We start from the raw sequence: 22,478 nt of genomic DNA, 5'->3' as shown, positions 1-22,478 counted from the left end.
GCAGACAAAAGGATAAACAATGATTTCGAAAAGGAATTTGTAGTAAATCAAAGAAAAAAGTGGCTATTTTAAAAGCAGGGAACTTTATTTTGAAGACGAATCTTTTGTTTTTACCGGATGAGGGGCAGGGCAACTTCAGTTTACTTTCCATCCTCTGAGAAGCTACTGTACAACCTGTTTATGTCGATGTTTAAAACACGTCGGTCAGCAAGCAGATAAACAGCGGAAACCAGTCAGCTCACACATCCAGGTAGAACAAGATGAAACACAGTTAGCTCGACTGTTTGATGCTAGGAAGCTAGCTTCAGTTAGCCGCGCAGTGTAGCTCTTAGCTAATGTTTACATTACCAGCTAACAGCAGCGGGGCGTGATGTTGATGTTAGCTTAGCTTCACGAAGTTAGCTTGGCTGAAGTTATGAGCGCTGTCATTCCAAGCGTGCACAAGACAGCGGCCACGCTCTCAGAGTTTCCAGCGAAGTTGTTAGCATCGTTAGCTAACACTTAGCTGAGTGTGACGGAACTAAACGCAGTAATATTGCTTTGATCAGTGTTTGTGCTTGGCTCGGGCTGCAGGAGACACCGTGTGGGTTTGTGTCATCGTCGTCCAGCTTTGGAGACGAAGATGGAGGAGGAGGAGCAGCCGGAGAGGGGATACACCGACCCACACAGCTTCAGGTTGGTGAGCACTCATGTGAACCACACACAGACCTGCAGGTGTATTCTTTTACTTCCAATAGATTAGTAAACGAAGAGATACAGTAAATGGCTTGATCTCGTTTGGATCACGTGTTCCCTGACAACACAGTGCAAGTTGATGTGCAGTTCAGCAGTATGTTGTCAATATGCTGTACCGTCAACATGGCATGTTTGTGAATGGACCTTGGCCTGAGATCATTTCCACTTCGGTCATACGACCACTGTTGTTCTACTGACACGGCTGTAAAATGACTGGGTTTAAAGCTCATTCATGTGATGATTCGTGGTGTATAAGTGATCTGGTGTCTGGTCAGTGTTCAGTTTAATTGAATTGTGTAATCTTGATTGTAGATTGTAGTATTTTTAAGGAAGTTATGTTTTTGTCTGCTTTAGTTTGTCTGTCTGTTGTTTGTGAGCAGGGTAACATTAAAGACACGGGACAGACTAACACATAACTTGGCGGAAGGATGCAGTATGGGTCAGAGCAGAACCCATTGCATTTAGGAGTGGATCTGGATCAGGGGGCAGATCCAGGAATTTATTTTCACTTTCTTTAACTTTCAATTTTTTTCAACATTTTGGTAGATTTTTCAGGAAATAATAACTAATAATAGTTTAAAGAACTGATATTTTGTTTTTGTTTTGTTATATAATACACTATGGTTATTGTCCCTTGTACGTTTCAAGGTCTTCTGCACAATTTAAGTTACCCACTACCAGATGATGTTAGCAGGTGTTAGTGGCCGCCAGCGGATATAATTTGGTACAGATCCACATATAAATGTCGAGGGGCACTGATCCACATACACATATCTATCAAGTGAATTTAAATGTTCGGACTGGTCTTAAAAGGCAACATCACATCACCCCCATCTCCTACCTGAGGAGATGAGACTCACACAGTCAGTCACTGGTTGTAAATCATTTTTTATGGACTTGCTTAGATGTGATGTTGAGTTTTTACTGTGTTTTTACAGTTTTCTTTTTCACTCTTATTTTCTTTGTTCATTTTTTTGTCATATTATTGCTTTTATGTGTTCAAGTTTTCATCTGACATAGCTCTATAGTGATACATTTCATTTGAGCAGTACCTTGTGTCCGACCCCCTAAACGTGGTTGTCTGGCCTCCTTGTCACATTGCATCTTGCTGATTGTTATTTATCCTATATTTACTGTTACTGCTTTGCTGTTAAAGCACTTTGTAAATTCTTCAAAAAAAAAGTTGTATATAAACAAAGTTTATCATTATTAAATGTGGTTTTATTAGTGGACTGTCAGGCTTTGGCGAAGGTATGCTCTCTACTGAGTGCCATTCTAATCTTTAGTTTGATCTGCAACAACACAACCCAACGACTGTTGGTGGAATCCTAAATATGGCCATGTAATTTAGGGATTAAGGGATGTTGAATGCAAAATTTAAGTTTGGCACATAATTTATACAGTTTATAGAATATAGTTTGCATGAGTATTTTCTGTTGCGATTTCTCATTGCTTCTATCATTGTCGTCTGAGTCTGTCCTGTTTAAGACTTTTCAAACTTTCAATCTATTGCAATACCATATAGAGTGCTATGTCTGCCAGTCTACAAACATTAGACTTGCCAACAATGCACTTGTGCTGGTGGATTACGTTGCCCAATAATACCAACCTAATGCGGATTTGAAGGAAAAAACAATGTGTTGCCATCCAGGAGGGTGCTCAGCAGCCTGCAAAGGGACAGAGGTTTTAATGTTCAAACAGCAAGTTGGTTTCATAATTTATTAATAGGCCTCATGTTGAAACATTTTACAGTGAGATTAGAAGTGGTTTTAAGTAGACAAAGAAGACTTGTGCAAATAATGAACCAGTTCCCTAATCACTCCAAATGTGGAGCACCCAAATCCATAAGCCAGGACTTCCTTCATTTCACTCAGGGGTTTGATTCTACAGGAGCCACCAAAACCGGAGACTGATGCTCAATTTATTCCTTTCATGCAATACAGAATTATTTCCAATCATCAGATTTGGGAATTTTTTTTCCGGAGCAAGTGGTGGTGCTTCCGGAATTTTTAACATCGATTCCTGAGGGAGAATGGATGAAATCAATCAGCTGTTAGGCAACATACAACGTGTCCGATCTGAAAGCCTCTGCAGCGATGCAACACAGTCGTCGGGCAGCAAGCTGGTTCTGCGCCATCGGCTCAACCAGCTGTTGACCTGCGTGGATGACTTGGACGCCAAAGATGAACTGCGTGAGAAAGTGGTCAAGACACTGGATAATGCCTTCCTCGTCTTTGGCAAGAGAGCCAACACCCAGAAGAAAGGGCGTTTCAGGTGGAGAACCAATGTCACCGCTTCACTTGTCTTTCCTGTATGATGGAGGTGGCAATAGTGTGTGTGTGTGTGTGTGTGTGTGTGTGTGTGTGTGTGTGTGTGTGTGTGTGTGTGTGTGTGTGTGTGTGTTACTACCTCTTTCCTCTGGTTAACTTCTGTTGCTATTTCTCTTCCACATTCTTTCATGGATTTTCTGTCTTTTCAATGGACTGAGTTATTACTACTGGCCAACAAAACACACTTTGGATCTTTGTTAAGTGAACCCCTCCAGTCAAACATGTGTTTCAGAGCAGGGAAATGAAGTATACTGGATGCTATGAGTTTGGGCACAAGGATGACATGTCTCATTATGTGGTAACTGTAGCAGCCTGAGTGGCTTGTTATTGCAGCACAGTGCTTATACTGTAAGAGCATTTAGCTTACTGTCACACTGAATGAAGCTCTTTGAATGTACATTGGGCATTCTCCATCTATTACTGATGATTCTTATATGTCCACAGGCTTCATATGGTGACGTGGAATGTGGCCACAGCTGATCCTCCAGACGACGTAACCTTGCTTCTCCATCTGAACTCCCCAAAAAGCCCGGACCTCTACGTCATCGGGTAGGTGACGACAGCGTCTGATGTCTGGTTATATAACTGGGTATCAGAAGTGTGACTCACAATTAAATGTGTGTGTGTGTGTGTGTGTGTGTGTGTGTGTGTGTGTGTGTGTGTGTGTGTGTGTGTGTGTGTGTGTCTGTGTGTGTGTGTGTGTGTGTGTGTGTGTGTGTGTGTGTGTGTGTGTGTGTGTGTGTGTGTGTGTGTGTGTGTGTGTGTTAGTTTGCAGGAGGTGTACTCAGGGCCACTGAGATTCGTGTCAGATGCTGTATTCAATGATCCATGGAGTCATCTGTTTATGTCAATCTTAGCACCACGGAATTACGTTAAGGTACAGATCCTCTCATAACACCCTCTTACACCTGCACTCATATTAGAAGTGTTGTACAGATAGTGGAACATATGGTTTGTTTTTGTTTCCTTTTCGGCAAGTAAGACTGTTTGATTTTAGTTTTATGTGATTAGTTACCATCACCTAGATTTACATAAAATGCTGACTTTAGAGAGTTTGCTGCAGTTTACTCTCAGTGTGGCCATGTGTGTGTTTCAGGTGTCTTCTATCAGAATGCAGGGTTTGCTGCTGCTGTTCTTCTCAAAACTGCAGCATGTCCCTTTCATCAGCGACATCCAGGCCACATTCACACGTACAGGCATTTTTGGATATTGGGTAAATGGAAACACACACAAGCTGCTTTCATATCCACTGAAATCCGGGTAATCTTCGAAGTTAACCATGGGATGTATGTGAAAACGCAACTGTCAGAGTCAGTGGCTGCTGATATTCTACAGAGTGTCTCCTGCCAGCTCCCTGGTAAAAACTGGATAATGTCTGAGTGAGCCCCATCTGAGAATTCAACAGGAGACTGTCCAGAGAATTGACTGCAATTGAGTGGGGGCATTGATGTTGTTTCTAAACACAAAACTGGAACTCAAAACAAAAAGAATACAAATATCTCAGGATGAAATAGAGAGGTATTCTTTTTGTATTTCAGTTTTTCATATTGTGAGTGTTAGAAACAACATCAATGCCCCCACTCACTTGCAGTTAGTCCTGCCTGTTGCACTACCAGTTGTAAACACCTCTGACTGGTCAATCTCCTGCTTTCTCCATATGTCTTTTTATTTTCATTATATCAACTGGTCTGACCCGGCTTAAATATGATGGTTAGTTACCCAACTGTTCCTGGTCTCTCTCCCTCCCTCCAAAATTCAACTTGCCTGTTGTTTAGATTACCCAAAATGCAACTTAATCATTTAATCAGGTTTTTTTTTTTTCTTCGTCAAAGCTGCTTCAATTGATGCTGACCCAAGTGATATCCCTTGAGGCCATTTATCCGACTTCACCCTTGAAGCTTCCTCTAGAGCCACAAAGGCCTTTTTGCCACATAATTTGCAAATGCACGCATAAATCTCAAACCCTTTGAAGAGACTGTGTTGTGTAAAATGTTTGCAGTTCCTCTTTAAATAGGGAATGCAATAAAATATGTGTTTAAAATATCTCAAAATCAAAGCACAGAAACGGAAGTAAATGTTTTAAATCATTCATTCATTCAATCTTCATTTTTAGAAAATATCAAAAGTAGCTTATGTGCTGTTTTTTACACTTGTTATAAATTGAGAGTTATTCCTTTTTGTCGTAGTTGTAAATACACTGGTACATTTCTTCTTTCTTAAAGGTTCAGTGTGTAGAATTGAGTGACATCTAATGGTGAAGTTTCATGTTGCAGCTGAATACCCCTCACCTCACACTCCACTTCCAAACATGAAAGAGAACCTGAATTTGAATCTAAAGGGTCTATTTTAAGGTAAAGAAAACCACAATTTATTCAATTTAGATGAGACACACTAGTGAAAACATCACTAGGATTATTTTTTATTCAAATTTCTGTCAATAGATCATTTGACCCATATCTTACACACTGGACCTTTAAAAGTAGAAAGTGTGATGCTACTTAAACAGAACTCGTGTTTTTTTCCTGTTTATAATCTCTGCCTGTTTGTCTCTCAGGGGAACAAAGGTGGTGTTTCCATCCGTTTGTCTTTCTATGGCCACATGCTCTGTTTTCTCAACTGTCATTTGGCTGCTCATATGAAATATGCCACTGAGAGAGTGGATGAGTTTGAGTACATCATGGACACGCAAACGTTTGCATGTAAAAAAACTCCAAGAATTGCTGACCACAAGTAAGCAGCTGCATAGAATAACCAATCTCAACTTAACATAAAAATGTTTGATTATGGCTAATATGAAGCTTCATCTCATCGTATCTTAAGTCTGGTCTTTTGGTTCGGAGATCTCAACTTCCGAATTCAGGACCACGGCATGCACTTTGTCCGCACCTGTATCAACAATCAAACCTACAACCTGCTGTGGAGCAAAGACCAGGTTTGACACCTAAAGAATCTTCCCCAGATTTACAGCTCATGTGGAAAGGCTTAGGTCTCAGTTGTACACCAGCTTTAATGGATGGTGTGTTTGGGTTTGTGTTGTCCTTTGCAGTTGATCATGATGAAGAAGAAAGAACAGAAACTTCAGGAGTTTGAGGAAGGCCCTCTGGACTTTCAACCCACCTACAAGTTTGACTTGAACTCTGATACCTACGACAGCAGGCAAGTTACTCATAAATGTACAAAGATGGAGGGGATTAAAATCCCCTCTATCTAAAGTACTTGCTTCTTAAAATGTTCTTATGTATATGTTTCATCTACACCTCTTTTCAACTTCACAGGCTCTACAAGACATGGTTTGGCTTTAAGTAAGAGTACAAAGTCCATTTTTATTCAAATCTCCATTCAGGTTAACCCTTTTTTTAATCCACTACTGCAGTTTTTGCGTTTACACAACTTGTAACATGCAAGGAGTATACTCGTTTCTTGCTGGAACCATAGATAGTATATAGAGATGGGCGAAATGACAGCTGCCAAAAGTGAAAAAAAATCATCTGAATCTCCCTAGTGGTAGCCTGCAGTATAGGTCACACTGAAAACTTTTTAAAGGTAGTTCTTATGCTGTTGTATGTTCATGGGCTTGTGGTTCCGATAAGATTTTAATTCAATGTTTGATGATGATCTCAAAATTACTTCAAAGGCACAAGATAGAGGTTACTGTATGTGAGATATGTTAACTTCTTTTTTATACATCCAGAGGAAGTGCAGAAGCATTGTCCATCTTTATATACTGTATAGCCATCGGTTGTGACTTTTAAACATTAACAAGAATGGGTTTTATCTGTGACTCAGATGAAACAACAAGCAAAAAACAAACAGCCTTTTCAGTCAAATATCAGGTTGTCCATGATAAGAAAAGACTGGAAAACCTGTTATATTACTGAATACTGTCTGAGCTCAAGCAGTATTTAGGAGCTCAGGAGACGATATTGTTGTTAAATTTACCCTGTATAGTTTATGACCACTAGTGGCTACAAGTAGCAATATTATCTTTATGTCTAGTTCAGACTATTTCACTGATGACAGGTAGAAATGATAATACACAAAAATCTGGGATTAATCAATCAATCAAAGTTTTATTTGTATAGCCCACATTCACAAATAACAATTCGTCTCATGGGGATTAAGGAGTGTTTGCATAACTTAACACATTTTTTATCAAATAAAAGGAATTCTCAACAAATGAAGTGGAAAAGGTATACAGCATATTTATTAAGGGTTTAACTAAATTAGTTTTGTGAGAAACAAAAATAAAGGAAACTTTTAATTCATTAAAAACACTCTACGGTGTGCCTTTAAATAGCAATCAGTGGTCTACATTAACCCACATTTAATCTACTGTTGTTTATGTAAAAGTGTTGAAACAGAACAGATGCTTTATAACAGCTAACGTGCATGCTCAATAACATTATGAACTGTATAGTCTATACAGTCTTTTTAAACAGTGTCACATTGTCCATGTGAAATTAGACAATAGACAAACAGTCAAAGGTCATCTTAGCTGTGACATCATATAGTTCTATAAAAACACTCAAAAAACATTGTTTTAAGTACTTTAGTCTTGCATATAGTTATAAAAAAGATACTAAACTAAAGTTACTATAAACTAACTATAGGTAATGTCCGTATTGCTTAGTGTGGAAAATATAGTCTATTTACTGAATGCTTTCAGGTTATCACTTATGAAACTATAGTTTCTTCTTCCAATTAGCCTATCCTGGAGGGAAGAGTTGTCTCATCATTATTTAGGAGTAAGACATTATAACAGTATAAATCTTTGAATGCGTTTCCTGACTGAAGCCCTTTCCTCTCTGTTGTATTTGTCATGTGTTGCCCACCTGTCCAGTGGAAAGAAACGAAAACCTGCCTGGACAGACAGAATCCTGTGGCGGCTCCGTCCCAAAGACCTTACGTCTGATAAACAAGATGACAACTCGGAGGTAGTGAAGAAGGTCAAGGAGCTGGAGGAGGATGAGGAGTACCCTCTGAGGATCAGGCAGGACATGTACACCAGCAACATGGAGTTTATCATTAGTGACCACAAGCCTGTCATTGGCATCTTCACACTGGAGGTGAGAAACTGTAACACTGACTGTTATCTGCACTATGACACAGATACAATTAACAATCCCTATGTGTTTTTCCTCTATAAAATGTCTTAAAATATCTATAAGTCACACTGTTGCAGTCCACAATATGCTCTATGTTACCATGAACCTATATATTATGGTTTTTCTTAACTGAATCCCACAATCTCTTACAAAAAAGAATTTGCACTGACAACAGCAAGTTGCCCGAAGCATATTGATTTCGGTTTGTCCATCCATCCGTCGCCTTTTTGTGAACACAAATCTCAAGAGCGCCTTGAGGGAATTTTTTCACATTTTTGAGTCCTCACTTGGACTCAGGGATTAACTGATTTGATTTTGGTGGTCAAAGGATAAGGTCACAGCAACCTCACAATAACATGTTTGGTGTTGTGAATTTAACATTTCAGTTCAATTTCATGAGGGAATTTCCTCAAAATTTTAACGAAGTTCACTTGACCTGATTTAGAATTTGGTGGTCAAAGGTGACCTCTCAATGTTTTGCCTTTTGAATGTAATGTCTGTGATTTATTAACAATATGAAAACTTTGTTATTGTGTTTTCCCAGTCTTAGAAGTTGATTTTAAAGGATAATTGCTCTTTATTGCAACTGGGGTTTTAATTTAATACTATCTTTCGCCATTGTTTCTACTGTTAACGATGTTATACTCACCAAAGTAATTGCTGAGATCTGCACCATTATCATCATCATCATCAATAACTGAATACTGCTCAAACTGGGCTGAGACGGATCAGTGAATAGCACAGAGGAGTGAAACAAACTGAAGAGATTTAGGTCAAAGCTACAAAAGCAATGAGAGCTGAACAGAGCTTCCATTCTTATCTCTAACAAAAACCTACAGTTTAGCTGCTGAATAAACATCAGAGCGGCTCTATGTGTGTAGCCATCACCTGTTGCGAGGCTGTGACTTGGCATGCTCTTGATCAGACTGTCTAACTGCTCTTGCTTCTTTTCCTGACTAATTATTAGCGATGCCATTCTGTTTCCAGATCCCCCACTTGAAATTTACATACACTTGCTTTGCACAGATTCATTTGTTTACTTAATTACTATCAAAACTAAATCTGTATTGATACAGAAGATTATTTCTCCTCTCATCCAGCTGAGGAAGATGTACGAGACTCCTCTCGTGCATCTGCAGGCGGAGGGCGAATGGAGCGCAGACATTGATGCCATGGTCCTTTACAGCCCTCTGCAGCCATTCTGCTCCAGTTCATGGGACTGGATTGGACTTTATAAGGTCGGTTTAATAACACCAGGTAACCAATGCCAGCTTAAATGTGATATTGCAGTAGGTGAGTCATAAATGTTTGTATGACATTCAGGTTGGATTCTCCAGTTTGACAGACTACATCACCTACACGTGGGTCAAAGACGATGAGGTGGCTTCCAATGAAGAAGTCATACAGGTAGAAGATTGTGCACCAATGAGTAAAAAGACGAGAAAGCTCCCACAGTTTAATGAGTGTTTCTCTGTTTCTGTAGGTGTATGTTAGTAAAGAGGAAATCCCTGTGCAGGGAGGAGAATGTGTGCTGTGCTACTACAGTAATACTCTGCGGGGCATCATTGGAATCAGTGAACCATTCAAGGTGAGTGAATTATGTATTAAAATTTGTATACATCTGATTTAAACAAAGTACCTGGTCTTGTTCATAAAGGTGATCTGCCTCTTTCTCTTTTAGGTCCACGAGTCCAAGGTAGCCAATGAGGAAGGCTTGCTACATGACCAGATTAACAGACTAGACCAAATTGTAGCAAGTTAAGGTGTTTGAGACTGATCTCCAGGAGTCATAGCTATGATATAGTGTAGAGATGTAACAGTTTGGGCCTGGATTTCCTGAACAATGACAAGGTTTTTCATAACTGCTTCTTCACCTGTCAGTGAAAGAGCACATTAGGAAATGCCCCACTGGCCTCTCTAATGCTACTGGAGGGGTTAACTAAAGTCTGAGGTCTGACTAAAGACAAAGGAGAAAACATTAATCCTTCATGCCCTGACTGAAAACCTACGACTGGGCACATTACACCGGAAACTTGGACTTAATTTGGCTTTAGTCGGAGCAAAGAAATGCCAGCTTTATCTTGTGGGCTAAAATTTGGTACAAAAGTGAATGTCAGATGAAAGGAGAGAGTCAGGTTACTTAATGTAGTTTGACCTTTGTATTTGGCCTGTTTATAAAAATGATCTACAGATGGAGCTTCAGCAGAGGCTGAGACCAATGATTGTTTATTGAGATGGGCGACTTGACTTTACTTCCTCCCCACAGTACAAAAACGTTAGCCTACAAAAACGTAGCTGCACTATCAAGGCTATGCTGATACCTGCCCGACCACTGTAAATCAATCTCAGCTGTCAATCATAACATTTGACCCTGTTTTATAGCATCAAATAACTAATGAACTTATCTGAAAAGAAACACGTCAGTGTGATAAGAACGACCTAAAATGATAGAAAGGAGCATTTATTTTCTTGGTCCATTTCCCAGCTGCTAACATGAAGGGTGTGTGTGTTGGTAACCTGCAGCCAGCCACCATGGGGCAATCTTCAGGTTTTGGCTCCCACTTTTTAAAAACTGTCTTGTCGTCCATCTTTATATGTGAAGTCATTGGCTGCAATATAAAGCTCATTCAGCCTGTAAGTGTACTAAGAGTTCAGTTTAGACTCACAGATTTTGACTTTTACTTCCAGATTCATATCTGGAATATCTCTCCCCTTCTATCATCTCTACATTCCATCTCAAAGTCACTCCTAATAACTCCAGAACTTGCCTGAAACTCATAACATTTCTATATTTCCTTCAGTGTCAATTGTCATTCAGTGATATTTGTCTGAACTTAAATGGGTACATTGCAAACAAGAACTGTTATATCTACTTCAGCATACATTTTGATGGTACTATTTTCCCAAAATGTGAACAAATCCACGTTATAAAAAACGGATCAAATTGTAGCCTACAGGTAACTCATTCTCATCTCACACTTGATTTTGTCTTTGGGGGGTGCACTGTGTTCGACTGAAGAGTTCTGAGTTAGATGTGATGAAAAGGTAGTAGGGTAAGTGTGTTGTAGGATGTGTTACGGCCTGCTGCTTAGTGTGAAAACGTTTGAAAACCTCCAAATGCTGTCAGAGCTGCCTTCATGAGGCTGAAGGAATAGTTTGAAGTTTAAGTAAGTTGAGAACAAACCTACTACACTGAATAAAAGGAAAAGGGAAATGCAAAGGTATCAAAGCCCATTGGCCATTTGTGTTTACAATTGCTAACAAGGTAAATGCATGGTTCACTGCTGAAGCAACTGTTCACTGCTGAATTAGCAAACATAAAGAGGTGGGTATCTATGAATCACTCTCGTAACCAGTATATCTTAACTTAATTTAGGCTTAGGGTTAAGTTTCCATGTGTTCAGTTGAGTCTGTTCTAAAGCTTTGGGTTAAAAAGGATTTCCTGTTGAAGGGGAACTCAGAGCTACGTATCTATGGGAGAGAATTGTCAAAAAGAAATCCTGTATTTAAAAAAAGGATCGAGTCACTGTATAACCAGCGAATGTTACAACTGTTGAAGTTTGTAGAACCACTGAACATAAAGTTGTTCAATCACAGATCTCATTACCACCCAGGAGCTGGTAGCTCTGTCAGCTGCCAGGATTCAGAGTCTTATGAATGAGGATTAAATGGGTCCAATGTCCCGATCTTCTACAAAACATGTGAATCACAGAGAGAAATGTGTGTGACATTTTATGCTCTTTGTTAAAACTTGGCCTTCTCCACTTCAGTGTGAGAGGAAACTGAAATGGCACTTTTGTTTGGTGAGCCCACGCACTTCAGAGATTTGACTGACGTAGTTTTAGGTAGTAGATAATGACTGAAAACAACTTTTAAGGGTGGAAATGAATTGAAATTCAAATTTATGGAAGTGAAGAATTCCTTTAAAAAAAAGTTAGATTATCTTATTTAATATGTTTCCTATTCTGAAATGATTGCTGTGTTTTGATAGCTGAACCTTTTGGTTTGTGGTTTTAAATGTTTGTTAATTGAAATATTTGTAGGTTAACAGAGTATGTTACTTTGCTTTGTGAGTGCACTGTTCTAGGAAGATAAGAAAAGAAGCATAAGTTTAGATTTTCTCCCCATAGTATTGTAAAATAAACGTGGTTGCTCCTGGAGAACTTGAAAACATAGATATAGAAAACAAAACTTTGACTTTTTGAAGATTGCTGATGACTCATATTCAGCTTGCTGCCTCGTTAACCTACCAGCATTTCTTCCGATTTATAGTAATCCTCCCGCACAAGTACTGTTGTGGCATCACAGTCAGATGGAGATCTCCATGATATGTTACACTGATGATTGTAATAAATAAGTACCGACAGCTTTACTCATTATAATTGTGTGTGTTTTAAGAGAAACATGATTCAGCAAGTGCCTTTGAAATGATTGTCGCTTTACAATTACTGTACTTTACTATGCTGCTCAATTTTGAAACGATGTGTATCATTAATATACATTGATTATTTGATCATAACACGGCGTGGTTTTCTTTGCCTTTTCTTGTTAGGAGAGCTATTGGTTTTTTTTAGTATTGCTGTTCTGAACTTTCCGCTCTCTTTTGCTGAATGTTACTGGCTTGCTGGAATGAATTATATTAGCTGTTGTTTATTTATTTTATTTTTTTAACTAAAGAGAAACATATTTTCTCAAGTAGTGATGAAACGAAATGTACTGTAACGGAACAAACAAATGTATGGCAGATATTAAAGTACTTATATATGATTACTTTGTGTGTTGTATGTATGTATGTATGTATGTATGTATGTATGTATGTTTGTTTGTATATATATATGGACCATTTTCCTACACCATTATTGCATGGTGCTGCAATAAGTCCAACATATTGCACCACCATGATCCTACGTTATGGTGGACTTCATGGAGGAGGACCTGCTCTTATAGAGCTCATTCTAAGGAAATGGAATAATAATACACTAATGAAGACAATATGACTATAACATTTCATTTTTTCCAATAGATCCACCTAAACATGACATACTTGACCTTTAAATTAAATATGGGCATATTTTATTCATTTAATGAACTACATCAAACAGCAGATACAATTTGAATTCAACCAATGAGATTTGTGATTGTGTATTTATAGAGAGAGAGAGAGAGATATATAATGAGGGGGACAAACTAATTAATAGGATTGGAGCCAGAATAATCATCAAATCAAAATGAATCAAGAAAATCGGTTTCCAACCCTGTTTCAACCCCACTACTACAAATATAATATCACAAAATTCAAACTTAATTTCATATAAATGCTGCATTGTGAAATCAACCACGGTCACGTGCAGAGCTCCCCTGTTGCTGACTGTTCAGAAGTTGTGTATGACAATGGACTCCCTGTGCTGGACGCAGATGACCTCATCCACGTAGAGAGAGGTAGCCTTCATGTTGATGTGATCCTGCAACTCGCGCTGGCAGCGAACCAGAGCACACTGCGCCTCCTCTGACCGGGCCACTGCCTCACCCAGTCTGAAGTTGGAGAGATACAGAGACTTGGTTAGATCTCTTAACAAGACACAAGCGTATATGAGAAGGGGAGCAAGTGTTGACACAGCATCAAAAATATGGTATCAAGTAAATATCAGGTAATCAATATTTCTTTGGTTTTATATTTCTAGTCATGATGCCTAATTTATTCCTATTTTTATTATTACTAGATTTCTTTAAATTAGCAGCTACACCATCTGTGTATCCCCACAGGCATCTTTTCACTTGTTTTGAATGCATCTTCTCTTCACATTAGACTTGGATGTGCAAGCTCTTACTTGCTGATGTGGGCTTTGAGCTGCTGGACCTCAGTGAGGAGCTGCATCTGTGCCGGATCGTGACATCGCTCTCTGTCAGGCCTCTGGTGACGCAAATCCATCCGGGCCTGGGCCAGACTCAGGAACTCTTCCTTCTGTGTGATGGCCACCTGGAGATCCTCTCGGATCTTCTGAACGCTGGAAAACTCAGACAGAATCTAGAGAGGATGGACATTTGACACCAGGGTCAACCAGTGTTTACACTTACTGATACATTAAGCACAAAGTTTATATCAAGCTACTGCTACCTCGACACAAAACAGGACCAAACCATTGAACAAATGAAAAAATAGTACAAACAAATTATTGAGCAAATAAAATGAAATAAAACAAACAACAATGTATTTGTAATGCACATTATATTTCTATCTTTAATAAATATATTTTACCTTTACTCTTTTATCATACAATATAACTAAGAGACTATAACCACAAAGGGTTTGTTGTTATTAGGTTGTAACAACACAGCCTGATGATTTTTACATCCACTAGTTATAAACTATGAACTGACTATTGACACTAAAATACTGTCTTACTTTGGTCTGATTAAATGATTTTTGAAAAAAAATGTAATTCATTAGCCACAATACATACGGCGACGGGGTGTATCCAGTAGTTTATAGTGGCTACGTTAGGACACTTAAATGTGTGTAACTGTAATTATTGGGTCAGCTTTCTGATTTATTACATCAACCTACTTGTGTTATTAAGTTGTTTTTTGACACCAGGAACCGCTTTAAATAGTTTAAGCCACAAATAAACATTTTGTGCATGCAGTATCATGGCATGTCACAAAACAATAACCTTATATAATGTTTAGTGATCATTTTATAATAATAAAAATGAAACTTCATGTCTCTTAAAGTATCAACTCCACTGTGATTCCTGTTAAATTCAATTTTTCCCTAGGAAAATAATCTATCACTTTATTTTCCACCAGTCAATCCAGAAGTGTCATTTTTTTAAAATTAAAACAGGATTTTGAAATGATAAATCAAACCATTTTTACTAAACTCTAATTATAATTATAACATCTGACGACTTCTGCCTGAATTTGTTTCCTCTCACTCACCTCACTCGCTCTCTCTGCCAAATATACACCACACCCCTCCTCTGCTCTGCTCTTCCCTTTACCTTGTTCAGTTGACTCTCCATCTGGTTCTTGGTAGACTTGATTTGATTGACGTTCAACTGAAAGGCTATTTTTGTAGCCTGGACCTGCTTCTGCATGTCAGCAGCCGTCTGGTCCAGGACAGACTCCGCGAAGGCCCGTAGTGACAGCGAGTTGGTCTTCTGCCGCTCCGCTTTGGCTATGTTCATCTCTGAGGTGCTCTCCCACTGCTGGGGAGTCACTGCCGAACTGAGAGACGGAGACATGTAAAAACGACACCTTTGAAGACCTGGAACGTACAGTACATTTCATTTTGTGCATTTGCAGAGTGTGGAAATGTTTAGGGGAATATGAGAGACCAGACAATGATTTAAAATCCTCCAAATATTTTCAGCTTCACAGGGTAAAGATCGTCGGAGCTCACCTCGGCGAATTACTGTTGATTTTTTTGGAATCCAGCTGTATTTTGATGGAATTGATGGTCATGAGGGTGCAGGTGTGGTCGATGCACTGAGCCTTATACTTTTCCTTCAGATCTTCCTCTAAATGGTACTTGGCAGATTGGTTCAGTCTGGAACACACAACAACATGTTCTGTCTTGATTTTACAGTCAACTCTAGCCAGGGATTTGAAATTCTTGCTGGTTTTCAAGACAATAAACATCAAAAATCAAAAGGCTTTGTATACATTTGAGTCCACACAGTCACACCTCGTCCATCCCTCTTACCGAATCTGCTCAGATATCTGCTCCACTACACGCTGCAGGAGGGTAGCCGCCCCCTCTGCAGCATCCCCCTCCTTCTGCAGCTCTCTGGTCACCTCATCCTGCCGGGTCTCAGTGGAAGGACGGTGCTTCCTGCAGGAAACAGAATACATTAATAAGGCTTTTATCACCTGCATATCCATCCTGCTGCTGCACCGGAAAAAGTTGCACAAATCATCTCAATCTTCAGATTCAAACTTTATTTGCTGATGTTGTCGCCCTGATTCTGCTGTTGGACAAATTGCTTTTTTTATAATTGTAATTTGAGGAAAACTGGTTCTCTGATAGACTTCTCATACAATGTGAGCTGGGATCTGTGGTCGGGACCTGCCCCAGCTCCCCCTTGTTACCCATGAAGGACAAGCTGTACAGAGAATGGATGGATGGAAAACTGTCATATGAAAACAAAAGTCAACACTGCTATCTAGTGGTTGGGGGTTTAAAGACAATGCAAATTGAACCAGTCTGCTAAGAGTATTTGACTGTAAATTATCAATTCAAAATCAATAGTGTTCTTGCGAAATTTCACATCCTAATACTCAAGTGCATCAGTATTTTCTTTTACATCACTTCATTGCAGTTAAATGTTCCTCTGGCTAATCAATATCCTCTTTAGTCCATCATCTTCCAGCCTCACCTCTCCTCCAGACAGAGAGTAGTGACCCTCAGAGGCTCCTTGCAGGCCTCCAGCGCCTTCACCACTCTGCTCTGGAACGCTGTTAGGGTGTCAATCTCCTCAATGATCTCCTCCAACTTCAGCTCCAACTCCTTCTTCAGGAACTGGATGTCTTTGACCCTCTGATCTGAGAAGCAGATGAATAAAGTGTTGCAATAAAGCCTGAACATCAACCCCTCCTCACTAGTCACAGACATTGTCGCCTACTCACCAAGTTGTATGTTGTCATTATGATGCATGCGTTTAGATGACTTATGAGTCTCTTGGATCAGCCTCATACATTCTCCACTGAAGACCTCTGACTGCTTCCTCGTGCCCTCAATACTCTTGAGATCAGGTGGAGCTGTTTGCTGAGGAGTGCTTTGGTCCATTGTTGCTGTAGTTTTAACTCCTGCATTCACCACAAAATATTAGTATGAATTTTCATCAAATTTGTACAAAATAATGTAATTCTGCTAAAGCAGGTTGTAAGTTAACACACTTTCAAACTTCAAACAACGTAAATTGGAAATTATTTTGCAATGATGATAATAATAACAAATACAGCCAAATTCCCAAAATGTCTATTTAAGTGAAAGATGTTTATCATTCAAGATTCATAGGAAAGTACTGCTTAAGTAATTTCCTTTAAAGTGGATGAATATCAGCCAAGAAACTGTTTTTCCTTAATGATATGAAATGTTTGATTTTAAAAAAACAACGGGCTTTATGAGTTCTTCCAATAAACATATATAAACTTACTGTTGCTAGCTTCCAACCGTTAACAAACACACACAGTGAGCACTAACTTGACTTAACCCTTTGATACACAAGCTATGCCAACACCTTCTAATGTACAACATAGGTAAAAAATGACCAATATTCATTTCCTGTGTTATTTCATGCATGGCTCTGTGTTTCTTTGTTATATTCCTTTATAGCTTATTATTCTATGTAATCAAAGGAGCCTTCTCTTGTGGGTCGTGGTATCGCTCTATGGTATCGCCCTCCTAAATGAAGAAGGCTCCTTTAATGCCATACACAATTCTAGATTATATGACATGAACCTCCTCCATTCATTAGAGTTGGATTCCAAGACACACCCACATTTCCAGCTTGATCCTGTGGACCATAGTCTGGGTCATCAACATCAGAGACTTCAGACTCAGAATCAAGACCAAGAATTTCCTCCTCATTTTCCTCATCCTTTTCTTCATGCAGAATCTTTATGACCATTTCAGCCTTGAATCTGGAATGATCGCGACCGGCCATATTTACACTCTGGATAAATAAAAATCTCAATCATTCAATCCATTAAGTATATATAGTAAGAAGCTAGCTAGCTAAAACCTAGTTAGTATTGTTCATATTTCTCTTTCTCACTTGTAATGGATGTAAAATAAGAGTTTCATGCATCGGAGGGACAAAAGCAGCTGTGTGAAGTGACAGGTTTTCCTTGGTGAATACATACTGTATGGGTCATTTTTTGTAAAAGTTATGTAAAAACATGTCTGTTTAGAAAGTAAGAAAGGATAAAGGAAAATAAGTATTTGTGGTAATCGAAAACAAATATTTGATGAACTCTTAGAATATTAAATGATGAAATAAATGTATTCACTGGAAAGAGATATAGAAAATAAAAACTGTGCCGGGTCACTTTTGACCCATTTTGTATCAAAGGGTACACAACATGGGTCTGTTGAGCTGTTGGTCAGAAACGTGTGTTTTCTAGCTATTAGCTACTAGCATTACAGAAACAAACCTGTATCTTCATCCACCAAAGACCTACCTTGTTCCGTGAGGCTTAAAAACACGTACAAAATCAAACCGTTTTATCCTCCTCTGCTCTGAGTGCCCGTAGAACAACACAGATGGTTACTATGGCAACAACATGTCATAGACGGACACGGGTCGATTTTACCGGAGCTGACGTCATCCACACACACACGCACACACACACACACACACACACACACACACACACACACACACACACACACACACACACAAAGGCGGCAAAATGATGAATTACACGCATGCACAGTGGAGCATGAAATGATTTGTTTGTAAATGATTTTAATTTTGTCATAATGATAATAATAATAACAAAAACAACTTTTCAAAGGGATCACTCGTAAATATCAGTCTATTAAATATGTCTGATTCTTTGTATCATGATTCATAAACTATTATCCTTGAAATCAAAGAAAATGTTAAAAGATTTCCACAATAATAAAATTAAGTAAAAACAAACGTTCCTGGATCCCAGAGCCCCAGAATTGAATGAGTTCTTCCTCGTCCCATAACCCGTCCCTCCACCAAGTTTCATGTAGTTTTTGTGTGATCCTACAAACTAACAGCTAGACAAACAAATGCAGACAAAAACATAACCTTCTTGGCAGAGGTTTACAATGTAACCTCAAATCATAAAACATTATGCCAATAACTTCAGCTAGAGAAGCTTAATCAGATGCCTCTTATTCTAAATGACATGAATACTACTAAGAGGTGGACCTCAAACACAATGACTCAACTTGAGTCATTGTTTCTAGCTCAAAACATTTTAGTTAGTGGTTTGGACAGAGGCAGTTAGCTTTACAGATCATCAGCTGTATTTGCATTTAACAGAAAATACTCTCCACAGTGTGAAGTTCAGATCATTCCATTCTGAACCATCTCTCAATGCAGTCTCTAAATAAAGCTAAAGGTCAACTAAAATAAAAACTAAATGTAATCCTTTATTGATTGATTTACACATAAATACATCAAATGTAGCCCATTCATAAATTTACATTTCAACAATACAAACAATCTTTTGCTACTGACATATTGATCAAAGATGTCGGAGGCAGCACATCCATTTCTTCTTCCCTCTTTATTTCAGGTGATAGTAGATATGGCACTTTGCCTGAAAACACAGAGAGGAGGGAACGCCTCTTATTATTTGAACTTCATAGAAATGTTTACGCAAATCGTGTGTGATGCAAATATGTTACCTGATGCCTGCGCAGTATTAAGAGAGGCAGGGCCAGATGACAGTGGGGACAGATCTTGATCTGGTCTTGATCTCCTTCACCCAAGGTACCATTGTGGGGTGTGTTTGACAGGGAGGCCGCCTTATAGATGCTGCTTAGCTGAGGAATGGTCACCTGCCCAGGGAACTCCTCTTCCTCATCTTTATCCTCATCATCCTCCCTCTCTTCCTCCTTTTGATGCTTCTTCTTTTCCATTCCAGAGTAGTCCCACCCGGACGCTGAGACACACGCTAGCTGGTTTGTGGAAATACAGACAAAAGTATTATTTCAACGGCATTACCTGTGTTTTATAACGTATGAAGTATAGGTCACCATTTACTTCAAATGTATTGGATAATTCCCACTCATTCTTACAGGATTTCATAATTTTGAAGTTTTTTTCATATACCACATAACCTATGTACCTATGTTAAGCTTGAAGAACTGTGCCCATAATTTACAAGAGAAATGCTAAGAAGAAAAGAGCTTGTACCTCATGTTTCCCTATGTCCTCAGCAGAAAAAAATCCCATGCATCCGCTGCAGGTAAATGTTACTTTTGCAGTTGTGAGAAAATGAGCAAGAGTTAATTACAAGAGATGGTGGCTTTTTGAAATGTTTAAACAATATTGCGGCTGTAAATCTGGGCCGAACCCTTCATCCCCTTACTCATGTTTGTTGGAGTGCTGGCCGTTTGAGGAGGACTTGCATCATTGTCAGCAGCCGGGCAGGTCAAGGCGTGCTCTGGCTGGTCCCTCAGTCTGACGTAGCGGCTGCAGTCCAAGCAGAGCTCGGTGCGACTCCCACACGCCAGACAATGTTCTTCCAGCTGCTTCCACGGCAACTCCAGATCACAGAACTGACAGGCCTGCAGGCGCTCAACACACTCATCAGACTGGGGGACAGGGAAGAGCTGAGTCAGGCGAATAACAATCTTGAATAGATCAAAAAACATCCAGATACATCCTGTATTTAATCACTAGTGTGTCCTAAACAAAAAAAAACATTGCATCCTACTTTTTCCCATAATGCAACACAATCCATCTTTCTTCACACTCTCTCTGCCCAGTAAACATAGAAATCTTTGTAGTGTTGACTTTCTGCTAAAAGACACTTCTGTTACATTATTGGAGTGGGGCTGACGACAAACAGGGACAGGACAAATAATTATGTGCAACAGTATACTACTCCCTATGTCCAGCTTGCAGTAACAACCGACTCACCTCGTGATCCTTGAGGCGACAACGCTCCATCTTTTGGTTACACTTGGGGCATCTCGTCTGCAAACAAACAGAGCTGTAAACCTACAGTGTAGTGTACCCTTGTCTGTGTCTGTGTGTGATTGTGTGTGTGTACCGGAGTGTGCTCTTCCTCTCTGTGTTGGTTCAGTTGCTGTCGAGGAACTGCCTCATCACAGTCAGGACAGAGACATAAGAAGCGACTGCAGTGCGTCTCGTGCAGAGCGAAGTTGGCCTCTGCAACCTTTTTGTGGCTTGAAGAAAGTAGGAGAATGTCAATGGGCAAATTGTATTTAAACAAAACATATAGCACTTAAAGGAAGTGGTTTACCTAAAACAATATAAGGAATAAGGTTTTGCTTTTCCCAGTGAAAAGAGGATAATAAATTTACTCTTAAACCTACGTCTACAGGATTCAATCACAAAAGGGATTAAGAAGTCACAGTTGCTGAGGGTCACAAAACACAACATAATTCAGGGGACAATCGTTCTGTTTCTCAGCATTATTTTTTTCCATCTGTGTTTCAGGACCTGTATGAAATACTGAAATAATGGGTCACATTGTATGGCTCCGATAAGATGTTTTATTCGATTTATATATTTATATGTCCACTGTGGTCAAAACTAAACTGCTTGACAAATTCAAGTTAGATAAGAGGTAATCTGAAAGTGAAAGGACACTGAGCATGATCCTTGATGCTTTCTTATGGAAACATGTATGGTAAACTCCATTAAAACACTTTGTATTTCTTTGTAGATCAGATCTTCACATGCAAACTGTTGGGATTTACACTACTCCGCTCAATTTCTTACGTTATAAGTTATAACCCTAACCCTAACCCTAACCCTCAACGTTTTAACATGACACTCGAGCAGGAGTTTGTGAGCACTCATAAACCGAGCTTTGACCCCAACCACTGCTAAAACGTCCCCAAACACAGAGATTTTGAATTTTCTTTTGGTATGAAATCTGAAGTGAACTCTCACCACAGGCCGCAGGTGCGTGTTACGCCCGCGTTGTCCATGGAGGCGCTTTTCCTCCTGTTATCCACCGACACAAACACTTCAAGATCCACAGCAGGAGCTGGAGTTTCGTTCTGCGTGTTCAACCGAAACAAAACAGAAAGTGAAATAATCTGTTCCACAGACTGCTGTTGTTTCACGCATCTACCACAGGGGGTCGCTAAACGTCCTTACTATGGTTTCAATTGTGCAGTTCACTGTGAGTTTACCTGTGACTTCGGCAGAACTTAAAAAAAACAGCTCAGACGATCAGATTTGGAGAAGTTACAAAAAGGACACTTGTTTACAAAGATGGAAAAAAATGGATGGCTTGGAGCTATGGATTTGGGTTATGAATAAAAAGAGCTTTCTGTAAATATATGCAGAGCGTACGAAAAGTGTCGTGGCAATTTCTACAATCCCACTCTACCAACGAGGAAACGAGACACAAATTTCTCTCACAGTATTGTCAGTATTTAATGCTCGAGCATGATGCATACGACAAAGTTTAGTTGTTAATATGCACACCGACGGGAAACAGTTCTTTGTCTTTATACATTTGGCTAACCCCTCCCACTCTGGTTGGGGTTGTTACAAAGTCAAATGTTGGGATCTTCTGATCACATGAAAACAACAATGCCCTGTTAAAGCAATCAGGC

General features: G+C 39.3%; 3 protein-coding genes across 4 annotated transcripts; 1 reads left to right on the top strand and 2 right to left on the bottom strand.

The window, feature by feature from the left end:
• The first annotated feature begins 133 nt into the window (after nucleotides 1–133).
• Nucleotides 134–12,937, top strand: inpp5ka (inositol polyphosphate-5-phosphatase Ka). 2 transcript variants are annotated; one of them, XM_061072935.1, is made up of 13 exons: nucleotides 134–250; nucleotides 574–675; nucleotides 3,510–3,614; nucleotides 3,834–3,942; nucleotides 4,162–4,278; nucleotides 5,620–5,795; nucleotides 5,886–5,997; nucleotides 6,112–6,221; nucleotides 7,906–8,131; nucleotides 9,271–9,408; nucleotides 9,494–9,577; nucleotides 9,654–9,758; nucleotides 9,852–12,937. In XM_061072935.1, the coding sequence occupies exons 2-13, from the start codon at nucleotides 623–625 to the stop codon at nucleotides 9,930–9,932; spliced, it is 1,416 nt and encodes a 471-aa protein (XP_060928918.1). In that variant the 5' UTR covers nucleotides 134–250; nucleotides 574–622; the 3' UTR covers nucleotides 9,933–12,937. The 2 variants fall into 2 exon arrangements, with proteins under 2 accessions (XP_060928918.1, XP_060928917.1); XM_061072934.1 differs by lacking the exons at nucleotides 134–250; nucleotides 574–675 and adding an exon at nucleotides 2,768–3,009.
• Nucleotides 12,938–13,542: 605 nt separating this feature from the next.
• Nucleotides 13,543–16,958, bottom strand: tekt1 (tektin 1). The gene is made up of 7 exons (XM_061073404.1): nucleotides 16,799–16,958; nucleotides 16,549–16,714; nucleotides 15,876–16,004; nucleotides 15,573–15,719; nucleotides 15,172–15,397; nucleotides 13,999–14,195; nucleotides 13,543–13,702 (listed from the first exon to the last, which is right to left on the bottom strand). Exons 1-7 carry the CDS (start codon nucleotides 16,956–16,958, stop codon nucleotides 13,543–13,545), a joined length of 1,185 nt encoding a protein of 394 aa, XP_060929387.1.
• Nucleotides 16,959–18,625: 1,667 nt separating this feature from the next.
• xaf1 (XIAP associated factor 1) lies at nucleotides 18,626–21,927 on the bottom strand. Its single transcript, XM_061072950.1, has 7 exons — nucleotides 21,805–21,927; nucleotides 20,936–21,071; nucleotides 20,803–20,859; nucleotides 20,249–20,474; nucleotides 20,074–20,135; nucleotides 19,563–19,835; nucleotides 18,626–19,474 (listed from the first exon to the last, which is right to left on the bottom strand). Exons 1-7 carry the CDS (start codon nucleotides 21,840–21,842, stop codon nucleotides 19,442–19,444), a joined length of 825 nt encoding a protein of 274 aa, XP_060928933.1. The 5' UTR covers nucleotides 21,843–21,927; the 3' UTR covers nucleotides 18,626–19,441.
• Nucleotides 21,928–22,478: the final 551 nt, after the last annotated feature.

The sequence above is a fragment of the Limanda limanda genome, chromosome 6, assembly GCF_963576545.1.
Source record: "Limanda limanda chromosome 6, fLimLim1.1, whole genome shotgun sequence".
Classification (NCBI taxonomy): Eukaryota; Metazoa; Chordata; class Actinopteri; order Pleuronectiformes; family Pleuronectidae; genus Limanda; species Limanda limanda.
The sequence above is the reverse complement of the archived record's forward strand: the minus strand, read 5'-3'. Positions and strand labels throughout refer to the sequence as shown.